This window comes from Bacillus rossius, chromosome 5, assembly GCF_032445375.1.
Source record: "Bacillus rossius redtenbacheri isolate Brsri chromosome 5, Brsri_v3, whole genome shotgun sequence".
NCBI classification, from domain to species: Eukaryota; Metazoa; Arthropoda; class Insecta; order Phasmatodea; family Bacillidae; genus Bacillus; species Bacillus rossius.
The window spans coordinates 84,870,575-84,887,145 of record NC_086333.1 but is presented as its reverse complement, the minus strand read 5'-3'; the positions used below and the strand labels follow the sequence as shown (position 1 = coordinate 84,887,145).

General features: G+C 38.2%; 1 protein-coding gene across 1 annotated transcript; it reads right to left on the bottom strand.

The window, feature by feature from the left end:
- Nucleotides 1-506: 506 nt before the first annotated feature.
- On the bottom strand, nt 507-14,047 carry LOC134532187 (uncharacterized). Its single transcript, XM_063368594.1, has 5 exons — nt 13,831-14,047; nt 8,303-8,363; nt 7,598-7,781; nt 4,339-4,410; nt 507-3,973 (listed from the first exon to the last, which is right to left on the bottom strand). The coding sequence occupies exons 1-5, from the start codon at nt 14,030-14,032 to the stop codon at nt 3,848-3,850; spliced, it is 645 nt and encodes a 214-aa protein (XP_063224664.1). The 5' UTR covers nt 14,033-14,047; the 3' UTR covers nt 507-3,847.
- Between the last annotated feature and the right edge of the window lie 2,524 nt (nt 14,048-16,571).

Below are 16,571 nucleotides of genomic sequence, written 5' to 3'. Positions count from 1 at the left end.
TCTAATCAATTCTATACAATGGCAATGACAGCCTGCGACCCATTATTGATTCCACAATCCCAATCATCGCCACAGTCTTTATAATAGACATCTTCTTTGAAATCAGAACATTTACTTGCTCTTAAATTAATTGTTAACTGAACAATATTTTAAATTATAATCTTATTTTTATCAATATAAGTTTCTAATTTCATAATTTCATTTCCTATATTTCTATCTTCTAGAAGATTTGAAATTTGCTCAATCTTTAATATTAAAAATTACTTCATTCAAGAATAAAACCAAAATAATTTATATAAATGTTGACATTAAAGTGAGGAGATAATTTTTTCAAATTAAAGACACTTAACGCTAAATTCCATGTCATGTTTAATTTTCCAATTTTTCTTTTTTTATGTCATAATATGTGGTTTGTCATTTATTATTTTCAAAGCATGTTTATCAATTTTTTACAAAAAATCTGGTAATTTAATTTAATATTTACGTACCGTGCAGAACACAAGTAGGTAATTCTTTTACCAAAGTTAGAACCGTTAATTTCAACTTCTTTATCAGAAAATATTTTCTACTAATTTTGAGTTCTTGCAGTATAGTGAACTCATATAAATTGTTTAATCTGTTTGTTAATGCTTACATTTTATTTATTTCTTGTCTTGTGTGCTTGAAATAGGACATAATTGTTTGAGAACAATAACAGGTATCGCCGAAGGCCTTGTGGATCAGAGATGGTTGGCCTACACGCCTGACATTGTACATGACCTGTATAACATGTCCGTCGAGTATCGACGGAGAAAGCCGCTCGACTACTGACTATAGACATGCCTGGCCAACCTTGACAAAACCCCATTCGCCCGCTAGCGCATGCGTTGGAGTGGCGTCGCCGCTGAAGCCCTCTCCTGCACTACCGGTTCCCCCACCACGTACCTAGCTATTCCCCTCATGCGATCGGAATTTTCGTAACGCTCGAAATTTGTAGCCCCATCAGCAAAGAAGTTTCACTTCAAAAATTGTTTTAATATAAATATGTAATACCTTTACTAGATATGGAATATATACTGATTATTTAATCTAAACTTGTAAAACTTTTACAATCGCCGAAAGAATATTAACGTTTGTATGCATTTGTAAGAGTCCTCGCATCAAAATTGGCACGGTCGCCGAGTGTTTAAAGTGGTGGTTTCAATTCCACCTAACTCTTGAAAATATTTTTATTTATTCAAATATTTTAAGGAGCCTTTATAAGGATTAAAATAAAGAGGTTTTGACGATAGAAGTAGCCAATTACGAAAAAAAGAAAAAAAAAAAAAAAAGATGAAATAAGGCTGCCGACGGCGGTAGCGCGGCTCTAGCAGATTCTGGTTCACAACCAAGAGGACACCGAGCAGCTAGGTGGACGAGCTCTGCCGCAGACACTAGCGCCGAGCCTGAACAGAGCTCTGCCGCAGACACTAGCGCCGAGCCTGAACATGGTCGATCCATCAAGCCGACTGGCAAGCCGCAACTCAGCCAGTTACCACGTCGCAATCCCATCGGAATAACATTTAATTAAAACCGACTTCTCTTCACTATTATACGATATAACACATTAAAGAAATTAAACTGTTAGCCTTGAGGCTAGGCAACTGGCAATAGATTTCACACATCAACAAACTTGAACTTCATTTTAAAATATATGACAAGGCATAATTAGCTTCATACAATATGAACGATATTTAAGAAGCTTTCTGAATAAAGTGTGGTGGCTGGGTTTTCATTTGACAAGATTAATAACACCGTGTCAGAAAAAATTCTGATTTTATTTTTAAAACGTACTCACAAAACATGAATTAACAAACCAATGACATAAGTACATATCCCAATCAAATTATTTAATTAATTTTAAAAATTTTATACCACCATTATCTAGCTGAAAAAACAATATAAATACTAATATTTGTAAAGGAAAATATTTTTATACGAGATTAATTGAATTTAACACAAGCATTCACACTTAGAAGAAGAATCTATTTTAATTTATAGTTATATTACAGTACATGTTGTAAACTATAAAATAAATTATTTTCATTTTTTGAATAAACACAGCTATTTATTAAAACTAAAATTTAAATATTAAACTAATTTAATTTGCACAAAAACATTATAACATCAGCTATTGTTTTAAATTTGAAAGCCAGACTTCTCTTAATAAACACATACTCGTAAGACAAAATATTCTGCTCGATTTAGAGTAATTCACCCTGTGATGTTTGATTGTATGTTTAAAAACTTGCAGATATTTTAAACTACATTTAAATCTTCAACTGCAAACTAATTAAAAGAATACATTATGTTATAGCTTAAATTATAAATAAATAAATAAATAAATAATAAATAATTTTCACTAAGCATCTTGACATAATGCAGCTACTCCATGAACCCTTATGTAACACTTTGTCAAAGGTCAGATGAAAGACTGATATAATTTTAATAATGACCCTTGATGACTCTGCAGATTAAGAAACCAGCGAACACGCAAATGAAAGAAAGCTTTTTTTATCTTATATTCGGCTAAATTACGATCACAAATATTTTTCAAACCTGGCTGCTGGCAGAGTAAAAATTTTTGACTCTCAAAAAAATTCACAGTAAATTTTGTTGTGAAAATAATTATAATAATTTTGAGAATTTATTTATCAATTCACTGTGAAGGTTGGTCAGTGAATGTTAACTTAAACATCCGTAGCCGAGGTGTTGAGCCTCAAGAACTGTGAATGCTACAGGTGCACGAACCATCTACAGAAATGAGTTCAGTTTCGGGGTAGCCACCCCAACCATCACACATCAAGCAAAACATGACGCTTTACATGGCGAGTTAAAAAAAAAAAAATTATACTTGAGTAAGAAAGACATGAAATTAATCAATTCTTTAATTTCTTCTGTCAGGTATGGTGTATCATACATTCTCATTTAGAGTTGTACTGGAAAGTTGAAACCCGTTAATTGGCAGCTGTGTGTCGATAGGCCAACCGTGAACAATGACCTAGATTCCTGGAACACGCTGTTTAAACCAGTATTGCATCTGAGCTAGCGATAACATTTAGGCACATTTGTAACATTGACAATTTATCGCGACATGTTGTAACTCTATGCTACTTCAATATTAGATTTGTTTCTAATGGTATTAACGTATAAGAATATTTTAAAAAGTTGTTCCATGAAGCACCTGTGTCGATGTTCTGGCCTCAGCTGCACGGGTGTTCCGTAGCTGCAGAGCCGAGGGGGGCTTGATTCGTACAGACTTGGCGCGGTCTGACTTGGATATGTCTTACCTTTTGAACGAATTATACATTTTCAGAGACGATGAACTGATATTAGTGATCCGATCATTTTTCGTTATACTTCACAAGCAGGTTGGACTAAGCGAGTGTTTGCCTCACGCCGACTACTCAACTCAGTGTCTGAGCGCCAGGTGGCCAACACTCGGCCGAGCAGTCCCAGAGAGTGCGACTGGTCTGCGGGACTGCAGGGCGTACAGCAGCACTAGGGCAGCAGCACGGAGCGACTAGGGCAGGCGCAGAGGCCCAGCAGGGCACTTGTAGGGCTGGCCATCCTTGCAGCGGGACTGCAGGGCGTACAGCAGCACTAGGGCAGCAGCACGGAGCGACTAGGGCAGGCGCAGAGGCCCAGCAGGGCACTTGTAGGGCTGGCCATCCTTGCAGCGGGACTGCAGGGCGTACAGCAGCACTAGGGCAGCAGCACGGAGCGACTAGGGCAGGCGCAGAGGCCCAGCAGGGCACTTGTAGGGCTGGCCATCCTTGCAGCGGGACTGCAGGGCGTACAGCAGCACTAGGGCAGCAGCACGGAGCGACTAGGGCAGGCGCAGAGGCCCAGCAGGGCACTTGTAGGGCTCGCCATCCTTGCAGCAGAACTCCCGGCCGGCAGACAGGTAGGAGTTCACCCACGAGTCGTTGCAGTTCTTCACGAACAAGTAGGCCTGCGCAACAGAGCCACGGTGTCAGCACAGGCGCTAGATAATAGCCATAGCGATAGCCTGAATTACAAACTATTTTACTTTTCGTTTCTTCTGAGTTCAAATATTCACTAAGCATTATATAATAATGTTAAAGAGTCACAAAAGTGTTTACAGTTGTGTCGACTTGCGGGACATTCTGAAACTCGCAAGTAACGTCTAGTAAACCCAAATTTTGGGACGAAACAAAAATAACAAGTGTGTTCACAGGAATGAACATAGAAACGCTGTGGCGAAATGAAACAACCAACATACGCGTGGACCGATCATTGGTGCATGCGTGCAAACCCGAAGTGAGGCTGGCTGAAGCGAGCAAGCAGGCTACTCACCCTCTCCTTGAAGCAGTCTCGGTCCACGGTGCCACACACGATCATGGGGCTGTTGGGGAGATGCTTCACGATCTGCAACACACGACCCCCATCAGCACTCGGCGCTGGCTGCTCTAGTCGCACAGCCACAGGGTCAGCTTGGTGGATATCCCAGGTAGTGTTGCTTGCAGAGCGTACAAGTTGTAGTGTCAGAACAACGAGTATGTTCGGGTGTTAGCTATATTATACGTGGCGGTTGATAGGTGGGATACTAACGAGTATATGGCAATGAAAATAATACATTTTGATGTGAATAAATAAATAATATTTTAAAAAACTAAAAAACACGCTTTTATAGAAAATCAAACTAAAAAATATAAAATAAATTTTAATAAATTCGAATTTAAAAATTGGTTGTCTGTAAAGTCGGTTTACGGACGATAGTTTAACGTGACGTCATAAGAAAACATTGATGAAATGATTGATCCAGAAGAAAATGAAATATCATAGGTATTCGGCCTGAGACTGAGCCGTAATAGGTTTTTGCAATCAAACCATTTAGGTATTAAAAATATTATATTCTTTGAGGAAGAAATTTTTTTTTTTAATTTTTCTATATTTTGTATGATAAAATCTACCTCTGCATACTTTTATGAATAAAATTGAATCATTTTTATTGAATTATTACTATTTTGTATGGATACAAAGAAGGGGTGAAATTAAATCTACAATTTAATTAATAAATTTACTTTTATTTGCATTCATTAATTCAAATATATTTATTACATTTGACGGGTCGCGCGCGCCGTATTTATTTTTACAAGTACAAAAAAAATATTGCAACAGCCAGCATTCGATCCGTCAACATTTTATTTGGCAGTCAGCGATGCTAACCGCACGGCCACGAAGCCATTTTGGAAATAATTGTTTCAGATTTTATATATATAAATTTTGTTTTGTGTTCTGGAAATTTTAAAACGTATTTGAATATTCAACATTACTTTTAAATAACCGTACCGATTGTGCTGAAAATCGGTGGACGATCGTTAAATTACATAATATTAATAATATGTACAAACGACGAAAATATGATTGAAAAGTCAAATCGATCGTTGTTCCAATCGAGTGGAAGAGAGATGCCACGCATGCGTACAATGAGTATAACAGGACACATCCGTAGAGGGACATCAGTAGTGGAACAATGTGCGTTACGGGACACTTTTTCGTGCGTGCAGCCGGCGTTCATCGATTTGTTAGACGATGTCACGTCAAAAATAGTTTAAAATAAAAAAAGGTATGTTATTTAAAAAAAAGCGTGGGGTGCATGGTATTAATAGTTATAATTATTTTATTGACAGATATGAGTAGAAGGATTATCATTTCGATATCATCTTAAAAAGCACCCCACGCTTTTTTTAAATAACATACATTTTTTTTATTTTACACTATTTTTTAATTCAAATTTATTAAAATTTATTCTCTATATTTTAGTTGGATTTTCTATAAAAGCGTGTTTTTAGTTTTTTTAAACTATTATTTATTTTCTACTTTTTAGTTTGGTTTATTTATAAAAGCGTGTTTTTTTTTAAATTTTTTAAACTGTTATTGGTTCTAATCTACTATTAATTCCGTGATAACTATAAGTAAATGTAATTATTTTCCAAATTATTAATGTGTACAGCTGAATTGATAGTCAGTGAAGCTATCTTTAAAAGATTAGTGCAATGGGAGTGCATGACTTGATGTAAGTTTTTGGACATACGCCATTGCTAAGAACTTTTTCTGTTGAAGAAAAACTAATAAATAAAATAAATAAATAAAAATAAAAATACTCAAAAAAATATACAAAAAACACACAAAATTAAGCAAACAATTGCTGTTGTCAACAAGGATATGAACACCACAAAATATTCCGAAACAGGAATATGGTCAGCAAACAAAGAAAAAACAAAGAAAAATGTACTAAGAGAACGAAAAAATCCCCACAAATGATGACAACACAAAAATATTGAAACCCAAAATAATTCAGCACAACAGTTGAAGCGAGACAAAAAACATGACAAAACGAAAAAACAAACAAATACAATAGTTTTACCTAAACAGAAACAAGCTTGTTTGCTTGTTTGCTTAATTTTGTGTGTTTTTTGTATCTTTTTTTGAGTATTTTTATTTTTATTTTTATTTATTTATTTTATTTATTAGTTTTTCTTCAACAGAAAAAGTTCTTAGCAATGGCGTATGTCCAAAAACTTACATCAAGTCAGTGAAGCGTTCCACATTTACGTAACAGGAATTTTGGGAAGGATAAGGATTGAGAAAGGAAGAGGAAAGGACCTTCTCAATGAGAGTGTATAGAATATGTGAGAAAAATTCGGATAGCCCGGACTGGGATTCGAACCCAGAGCCTTCCGATGACATGTCGGCTGCTCTACCATTGGACGCTCGATGTATGATAAATATGGAACAAAGCGCCCCACGCTTTTTTCACAATAATACTAGTATTTTTCACTCATTATTGTTTTAAGCTTATTTTATAAATTATTTTCCACTTTTTAGTTCGTAGTGCTTTAAAATGGTGTTTATTAGTTTTTTTTAACTACAGTTATTTTTCACTTTTTAGTTTGAATAGAAGGATTGGCGAAGTCCCAGACGAATTACAGTTGGATTTACGGCACCAATCCCAAAATTTGTTGAAAAGAAAACAAAAACATATATTTTTTTTCAACCGTGGACAGGATCAGAACCAACGACCGGTGACTCCGTAGGTTGACGTCATCGAAGACCCGCGCCTTAATCCGCTCGGCCAACAAACCAACTGTCGAGGGTATGTTGTAATAATACTAATACCCCGAGTGCTGGAGCTGGAAAGTAGGTAGACGGTACGCATGCGCCGACTGCACGGTTGTCTCACTTGCTCTCACACAGAGGCTGGGTGAGGAAATTATTTAATCCTGTCGATCCTAACAAGAAAATGAGATAAACTTATCAAATTAGTGTATTGTCATCGGTCCTCGATAAATCTACAAAGTTTGAATGAAATCTGGCCGTTTAAAGTGGGTCAAAAACGCACCCAAAGGAGTCGGTTACAAACATACAAACAAACAAACATACAGGTGAAGCTAATATAAAGCGTGTAAAAATGTTATATAAGTGTGCTCTGCGATATGACAGGAATATTGATGGAGTAGTCAACAGGCAGAGTGTTATTGCAGTATAAGGGATGGCCGGGAGGTTCACGTGCATGTGGCAGCAGTGACCGGGCACAGCCGCGCGCACTGACCAGCTCGAGACAGCGGTTGGTGCACAGCTTGGTGCCCAGGGGCGAGCAGGGGGCGGGGTCCGGGTGCTCGTGCACGAGGGCAGGGCTGCCCCGGGGCGGCTGGCCGCGGGCGAAGTCCCCGCTGAGGAACACCCCGCAGGTGCAGGGCGTGGGGCCCTCCTGGCCCTCCTGGCCGCGCGCGCAGCTGCAACACGACACGTCGAGTACAATATAGTGTGGTTAACCACTCGCAAAATAAAGGCGAATACTCATTAAGTAAACAAAACACTCCGATTAAACGGAAATAAAAGATGGTTCAAAAAAATATTTACCATTCCATTTTTCCTTTATTCTCTATAGCATATCTAGAAATAAAATAGGGCCTACAGAACTTTACAATATAAATGTATGTCAAATCATAGATATTCGAGATTCAGTATTCAAGCCACTCGCCAAACAATGCCGTGAAGGAAACATCGCCCGAGCTGCAGACTGCCCTGACGTCTCGCTTTGCACCGCAGCAACATCAGGGGCGAGAAGTGAGCTGGAAGCTCCTCTGATGTCTGCTGAAGCGCAGGGCGGAAATCTGATACAATCTACCTCTTGGACACGGCACAAAGTCCACAGTAAGTATAGTTTCCTAGACGGCGGATAAGGACGTTTGCAATCCACAACAGCGCTAGTCCTACACTTCTCCACTCCACTCAGAGGCGAGTGGTGTCTTACCTGCTGAAGCAGCAGACTGCCAGCAAACACGTAGCCACAAAGTTCCACATCTTCGCGCTACCTGCGAACGAAGAACAAGCGATAGAACAATTAATACACGATGTTTTAGATTATGATTAAATAATGCATTGCTTAAACTTTATAAGAGCAGTGAGGAGAGTCATAAGAACATAAGGCGATAAACGCTACGATAAACGACTATCCTACAACACCGTTGCGCCTGGTGAGCAGGCAATCTCAGGCCGCTCAGGCCGGACGGAGGACACACGACCACGTGGAGACACCACTGCAGGTGTTGATGGACAGGATCTCACCTGGGGCACGCCCCACCGGTCTGCTGCAGCTGTCCCACCATGCTACAACCACAACGATGCGACGGATGCGACGCATTGAACGCGACGAGAATAAAATAGTTGCTAGCCAATCACGTATAACAAATCTGTGGCACCAGCGCAATAAATTCGCGGACGTTACAGAATTTCCGGTAAAATTTGTTTGATGTGTAGTCATCTTAGCTCTCGGTATACAGCATTTGGCGGAGTAATCTCGTGAAAGAGGAACGGAAGTCGATGCACGGAAATGGTATAAGATGGCTGACTCGTGTAGCAACATAATCCCGTATATATTCAATTTCGTAAAAATTAGGGTACCTCCCAAACGTATTGGTGTTCAAATGAAATTTTATATTAAAACTACCTTGGAATATATTTTATGAAGTAAAATAGTCATTGTAAAAAGTAATCACAAGTTTTAAAATACTTAAGGAAAATGTGTTACAGCGTGATAACACAAAGTCTCCTCCCTAAACTGAAATTGTTCCGAAATCTTAGGGGTAGAAAGCGCGCTTGTAAACCTGTAGGAACTGGTTTCAAAGCACGCCACTAGAAATATATTTTTTTCTACCTTTTAAATAACAATATAATATTATATTATAATCAGGGGTGCCCACAAGGGGGGTAACGACGCCGACTGCATCATTAAAATTTCAGGGGGGGGGGGGTTAAAAGACGAGAAAAATGTATATATTATTTACATAATTATAGCTTCTAATGTGAAAATACGTTTCTGGTGCTTTGATAATTGAAAGGGATCTTGTAAATCAAATTGGCAACCCCGCACTTTCCTCAACAAAAGCAGTTTGACATCTGTTGGTTTAGGATGGAAATATTACCTGATATGACCAAGATTATTATTATTATTATAAAATCAGTTTAAATTAATGCAAAATGTGATAAAATATAATACTAAAAAGCATAATATTATAAAATAATTGAGTAAATCATTGAGAAAATGGCATAAAAAATTTCTTGGGGGGGGGGGGCGCATCATTAGGTTAGGGGGGGTGAGTCATAGTGTTTGGGGGGGGGGGGGGTGGGCACCTCTGTTATAATGATGTAGAATAACTTCAATTATGTTAAATTTCGTTTTTAGGACGTATTTACAGACTGATTTCAGTCGTTTAGGCAAAAACTAATTTACAAACATATACTTAGTGTTATAATATATGTTTTAAAATGTTTTCATGCTAATATTTTAGTTATTCCATAGAAATATAACTTCTAACGTGTGCGCAAAAATTTATAGTATTAATTTTTTAGTACATTTTAACAATATGGACAGTATTTTAGCAAATTTTCTTGTCGAAAATCAAATCAAAACCTTGTATCTATTGGACTGCAACTTTTAGTTTAAAAAATTCTTTAAAGTTAGGCCACATTCGTAATGCTTTAGAGAACCAACAAAATGTTAAATGTCTTTGACGCCATGTTCGTCATAACAAAATTTTTTTGGTTAGTTAATTATATGAATTTGTAAGGTTACTATTATTTTTTTTACTATATTATTTAATTTTTTCAAAATGTATTCCAGAATGGTTTTAATGCCATAAAGTTTACTTTGGCACACCAATATGCTAAGTACATCCCCCGACATGCACGGGTGCATGTTGCTGCATGTGGATGCGCCATCTTGGCTATAGCAGTTTCTGCATGCATACGCACTGGACTTTCAACTTGTCAAATTTACGTTGTGTAATTTGCGCAGATATCATTGAATTTATGTTGCATAATATAATTTCACCGTCGACGTGCCTGAAGAAGCATAACCTCAAAAACTCCAGCAACGGTATTTCCGGTGTGTGTGTGTGTGTGTGTATATATATATACATACATATATATATATACATACATATATAAACGTTCGGGGTTATTTCTCAGAATTCTACTTGAAATTTCGTGTCCGAGTTTCGTATTTGATTTAGTTTGCAGCACGAGAACACACGTTGAGAGGTCACGTGTTTACACATCTCTGGCGAGTACTGAACAACTTTCATCGCGTCGCGGGTGCGAAATTACCTAAATTAGCGTCGGATATTTTTTTTCAATTAATATTTTTTTTTGTTTAATGGTAAATTGTAACATAAGTAATACAGTAATCATTCGTGTATTTTTGAAGTTTTTTAAACTAATTTCCGCTGTGCATATTGTAGTCGGGCCGGCGTGTGTTGGGTAGAGCGGATAAACTCCCAGAGCCCGGGCCCCAGGTTTACTCTCATAGCCGGATAGAAGTTACAAGCCTGCTCGCATCACGTTTACAGTCGTAGCCACGGGAACTTTGCACAAGAAATCTGCCTGGAAGAAAGTTATGATAACAGACTACAATGAGAGACAAAAACATATCTATTATTGTATATTTTGTTTCATCTTAGTCATGGGCGTAAATCTGTAGGATTGCCCATGGGTGGAGGGGGGGGGGCACAGGATATAATTCCCACTTCACAGGTAAGATTCAGGAAGCGCGAGCGGGCCCCCTCAAAGAGGGGCTTTTGAATTCAGGGGGACCCAGACCCCTGCCCCCCCCCCCCCCCCCCAGGACTTGGTTATCGCTCGGCGGCGGGATGTTAAACCTGATAAGGCCATGAAAGTCTTCCCGCCACGACAGCCGGATGTTGTGTGAGGGAGATGTTATTTCAAGACAATGAGCAGGACAGCCTCTGTTGCAGCCAGGAACTCAGCTTTATTTACGCTCCTTGATTTCTCTACTGTGTTCGTTCAGTTTTAGCGTGTTACAGTGGGCACAACGCACACATACAATTGGTGAAGCATAATAGTGTTATATTTATATGTATTTTTTTCGATCTAGATGTCTCCATTTTGCTTGGATTATTAATTCAATGACCTGTAAGTACAAAGAGCCACTATCTCACGCAAGAAACAGTGGTGTATATAACTGAACACGCAGTTAAAAAAATAGAAGCTAGCTTAAAAAAAAATGTGTTACTTGAAAAAAAAAAACATCAAATTAAATTTTGTTCTGAGTTAGAAATATGACAGCAGATTTGTTAAGCTCATCGATACATGCCACTTTTTAAATTTATCTATTTATTTAAAAATGAAAGTCTCGTAAAACAAGTGCCAAATTTTTCCAGAAAATTATGGAATACCGACAAAAACAGGATGCTCAAAATATATATATAAAAAAAAAGCGAAGAAGAGGCTAACAAAGTTCAGGCCAATTTATTTAATATTGGGTTTGTGTCATGTATCGCAGATGAAAAACAAACAATGGAAATAATTCGTACAAAATTCCTATAGTTCTCAAGATTCACAGAGAATATATTCTAAATCTACAAACAAATTAACAGGACTCAGTATCGCTTATTTATCTCTGAATGTGTATTGCATTGCTTATTTTCTTCGTACTTCCTGTTTTTGTTGCTCAAACATTAAGATCTTTCAGTATGTTTAACAGAATAAATAATTGACAGATCAACAATGGGTCAACAAAGACTTAATGATCTAGGAACATTATGCATTGAATCAAGACTTTCAACGACATTGAATTTCGATTCTATTATTCAAACGTTCGCTGATATGAAATAGCGAAAAACTAATTTCAAATGTTTGGATTTAGGATGGTCGGTATTAAGTATGTTATATTTTAATTTGTTCTGTATTAAGCAAATTTTTAAAAATACTGAAATATGTTTTTAATGTTGTACAGGGATAAAAATTATATTTTATTGAAACTTTTAAAACCTTTCTTAAAATGATGTTAAAACCACTTATACAGCATTATAATATCTTAAAGGTTTACAGTTTTAGAATTTTTTAACTAGCGACAGGGCCCTTAATTCCTCTTGATGACCCTGCCTGTAGTATATTCATGGTCAAAGAAAATTTCTTAGTAGATATTAAATTTTGACTGAACCAATTTTTCTAAGCCTCGTTCTATAAAAACAAACTTTTTTTAAAAATTGGTGGCTAACATATATATGTAGTTCGAATCTGATGGCAGAAACCGTTTTATATCTAGTTGTTAGTTTTCCTTAAATTGCGTGATAAAGGCAGTCGCACTACCGTGGTTCCATAACACTCTCTGGAGACTCGCACAATGCCTTGTGCCCGAAACTAATCTCTGAAGTATCCCTAGCAAATATTTACATACATTGTAATAATACAGTAGATTTATTATGAAAATGTTGCCTACTTGGTCCACCCGAGTCACTGTTACTTCGCAGTATGTTCGAAAACCAGGTTGGACTGCACAGTTCTATATGTACCCGAGGAAAAGCACGCTGTCGCTTGTGTTGTGCGTCGAATCCTTCTTTGACTTGAACCATCACATGTCCAAGGATAGGGCGACACCGGAAGCAGCCTGCTGGTAGACTATACCCAGACTCATAAGTCCTCGTTCATTGACCGCTGATTACAATACGCTCTCTCCCTCTCTCTCTAAGCCACAAGAGATCCGTACCTATGACTGATGTCATCGGCTCAATGACTTCTAGCGCTGAGTAAGGTTGCCACTGGCCCAATCACGCAGTCGAAAAAACGCAAGGAGGTGCGCAGCTTTTGCGGTAAGATAAACCGTGGGCCAGTGATACTTCACAAACACTGAGCAGATACCTTTTAGCAATCCGTCTAAAGCCACACTACTGGCTGATGTAGCACGAGATACCACTGCATTGATAACCAGACCAGTCATGACCTGTCACCCAAGTGTGAATTTAAAATAAATTCAAGCAATCATTATTTATGATTGTCGCTAAAATGTTCGGGACATGATAGTCAACGAAACAATGTAAGTTTTCGTATTATTTTAATTGGAAGAAAAATTTTGACCGGACGTAGTTGTATTCCGAAGAATCATATACCACGTGTGATGAATCTGTGAAAACCTGAGCTAGTTATCATCAAGTATAAACACGGGTAACCCATCGAAGGACGGGAGCTTGCTATCGACCAACGAGCACTCTAAGCACTAAAAGCCTCGATTATGTATAGACAAGTTGAATCTAGTCTGGAGTGAAATGAATTCGCAAAATAATCGTGGCATTATTTATGCATCTGTACTTCATAGTGATGCAAAAGTGTTTTTGTTAATAACAAATGTTTTGAATGAATCGGTAGAATGAAACATCTGGTCGATATGGAGCGCAAAGAGCCGATGAGGTGAGAATGAGGCGACTCGCCGACTCACGGACACGTGAAGACGTGGACTCGTGCTGCAGTCTCCCGCGCACTCACCTTCTCGGAGCGGCTGCTGCAGCTCTGGGCCTCGGCGTGGAGTGGCTGGCTGCTGGCTGCTGCAGCTCTGGGCCTCGGCGTGGAGTGGCTGGCTGCTGGCTGTCGCCGCGATGTAGCCTCGTGAGTCTGCTGACTCTGCAGTCTGCAGTCTGCTCGCCCCCCCCCCCCCCCTTGCCAGCTGCCAGGGGCGACACCTCCACATTCCGGAGACCACTGGCATTCGCGTCAAAAGATAGTTCTCGAAGCACTATTGCTTCTACTTGCTGTATGACGAAGCAAGGAAGTTCAGTAGAAGAGTCATCCATAACAAACTGGGCAAAGCATTAGCACAAGATGTTGAAGTCCAACAAAGTATAGGTGTATGTAGACGTTGCACATATATGGCCCCAGGGGGAAATAGTGATTATTTTCGGAAATATTTCACCGCTCTTTATCTGAAACACACTTTATCCACGTCTCAAACGGGACAATGGGATGCAGCTGCCCTTCATGGACCGGTCCAGCTTCACGAGCCAGGCGGTGCAGTGGTGACGCACTAGCCAGTAGTCTAGTATCAATGGCGATTCTGGGCCAGAATTCACCAGGAGGTGAATTATGACGTCATGGCGGCCATTTTGGTGTCAAATTTCCTCAAAAATGTCTCAAAACTACTCAAAATTCCTATAATTGTCTTTTTTCTTTGTAATTTAATGAGCTTAATTTAGCATAATTTTTGGTGGTTTCCTCTGTGTGCTCCTGAATATTTATGTCAATATTTTGTTGGTGTTCTCCGAGTGCTTCTGTATAGTCCTGGCGAGACTTCTCCTGGTCTTCTCCGTGTGAAATATGGTTATTCCTGTGGGAAAAAAATATATATGTTTGCAAATTAAAAATGCGAGCAAATTTATTTATTTTAAAAATCTTGTCATGAGAAAGTTTAACTTACTTTTAATTAAATGGAAATTTATTTCAGTAGAAAGACGACGGAAATAAAATCATGTCAAAAGATTAAGTAAGACCACTCGAGATGTAACCGTTGAGTCACGTGCCATCCATCGTAACAAATAAAAGAAGTGTTAAAAGGGCGGGATGTTCAAATCACGCTGTTAGCAGAGAACAATGCGCACTATTCTGCATTAACATGTAAGTACAAACTTAATTTACTTTTCCGAGTTTGGAAGAGTTGTAATTATAGGCACAAAATATGATGTTCAATTACATGCTATTTTTATACTTAAGGCACTTACTAAATTTGGGAAGGCTTTGAATAATTGTTGATGTTTACTGAATCTGTCGAAAGTAACGCTTCATCTTCATGCCATACTTCGAAAAAAAAAGTATTTTCAAAATATGCGCGTGTACGTTATATGCGTGGAAGTTATGCTTACTAGGCGCGATAAAAAACAAACTTTAATTTAGCAAATAAATAATTGATATAAATAAAATAAAATGACAGGGGTGATATAAATATAGTTAGTGAAGTATAAATTCAAGCAAACTACAAAATTTAAATAAATACTCAGTAAACAATATTATTATAAACATGTGTATAAATTATTTAATTTAGTAAAATAGTTGTTGTGCTTAATTAGTAATGAACATCAATAAATATGCTAAATGTTTCTTCCTAATTTATTAATTTTTATTACATAATAATGTAACAATTTATCATCCAAATAAATTATACATACGGGAACACATCCTCACTTATATAAACACACTTGGAAACAATTTATATCACTAATATTCACAATAAATATTTTTTTTATTATATGGACCAGTACCTATTCAACATCAATCACTAAAATATATTATTCAAATTCGCATTATAATTTTTATTTATATGTAGCCATTTTTCATCCTTACAATTTTCATTGCATGGTGCGCGCGCATCGTAAACATTCTCATAATGTGTTTCATTATGCGCCTAAAGAGGTATCAAGTGCTCAAGTGACAGCCAATCACAGCCACTCGGAGCGGAGGCAGAAAGTACTGCAGTCCACAAGCGCCAGCACTGCCCTGTGGACCTGTGGACCTGTGGACCGCGGGGACTGGCTGCGTGTACCGAGACACGCCTCCCGAGTGGCTGTGACGAGTCGTCATGGTTATCACCGCGATGAACATACTGCGAATCTGTTCTTGCTGTGCAGCGCACTCTACCACATACCGCATTCGGCTCATAAGTGTGCCAACATGTCGATACGAAACTATCGTGTCAATTAGACAGGAAAACATATGTGAGTCAGTGAGTACATTTCCCTGATGTGTGCGGAAGTTAATAAATACGGGTGCATGTTGCCACGCGAGTCCGCCATCTTGATGACGTCGGCTCGTGGCTACAGCAAGTAGAGTAATGCGCGCTTCCTTTATTGCATTTCGGTCGCATACTAGAGTTTCGCCCTCAACGCACTGAAAAAAAAGTATAACCTCAAAAGCGTAGGCGGTGAAAATTTCGGTCTAGAGAGAAATGTCACAGGTTCTGTGTTGAGGCATGTTCGGTGCTCCTGCTGCTAGCCAAGCCCTGGGAAATCAATAGTACCTACCATCTTGTTCAACAGAATTGCAGTTGGGTTTTTTAAAAGAGGAAAATTGTACCGTATTTTTCTAAAATAAATACGTTTCGTATATTTATCACGCTCGGTATTATATTGCGATTTCTACGTGCAATTTCGTGACTGAGTTTCGTATTTTAAGTTTATTTGCAACGTGAGAACACATGAATTAGCTCGTTACCGAGGTTTACACATTACTGACGAGTATGA

Excerpts from the sequence above, each read along its gene's own strand:
- LOC134532187 (XM_063368594.1), bottom strand. The coding sequence starts at position 14,032 with ATGTGGAGGTGTCGCCCCTGGCAGCTGGCAAGGGGGGGGGGGGGGGCG. Across the intron at positions 8,364-13,830 it reads GCAGCAGCCGCTCCGAGAAG|GTAGCGCGAAGATGTGGAAC; the intron begins GTGAGTGCGCGG and ends CTTCGTTCGCAG. Across the intron at positions 7,782-8,302 it reads GCAGTCTGCTGCTTCAGCAG|CTGCGCGCGCGGCCAGGAGG; the intron begins GTAAGACACCAC and ends GTCGTGTTGCAG.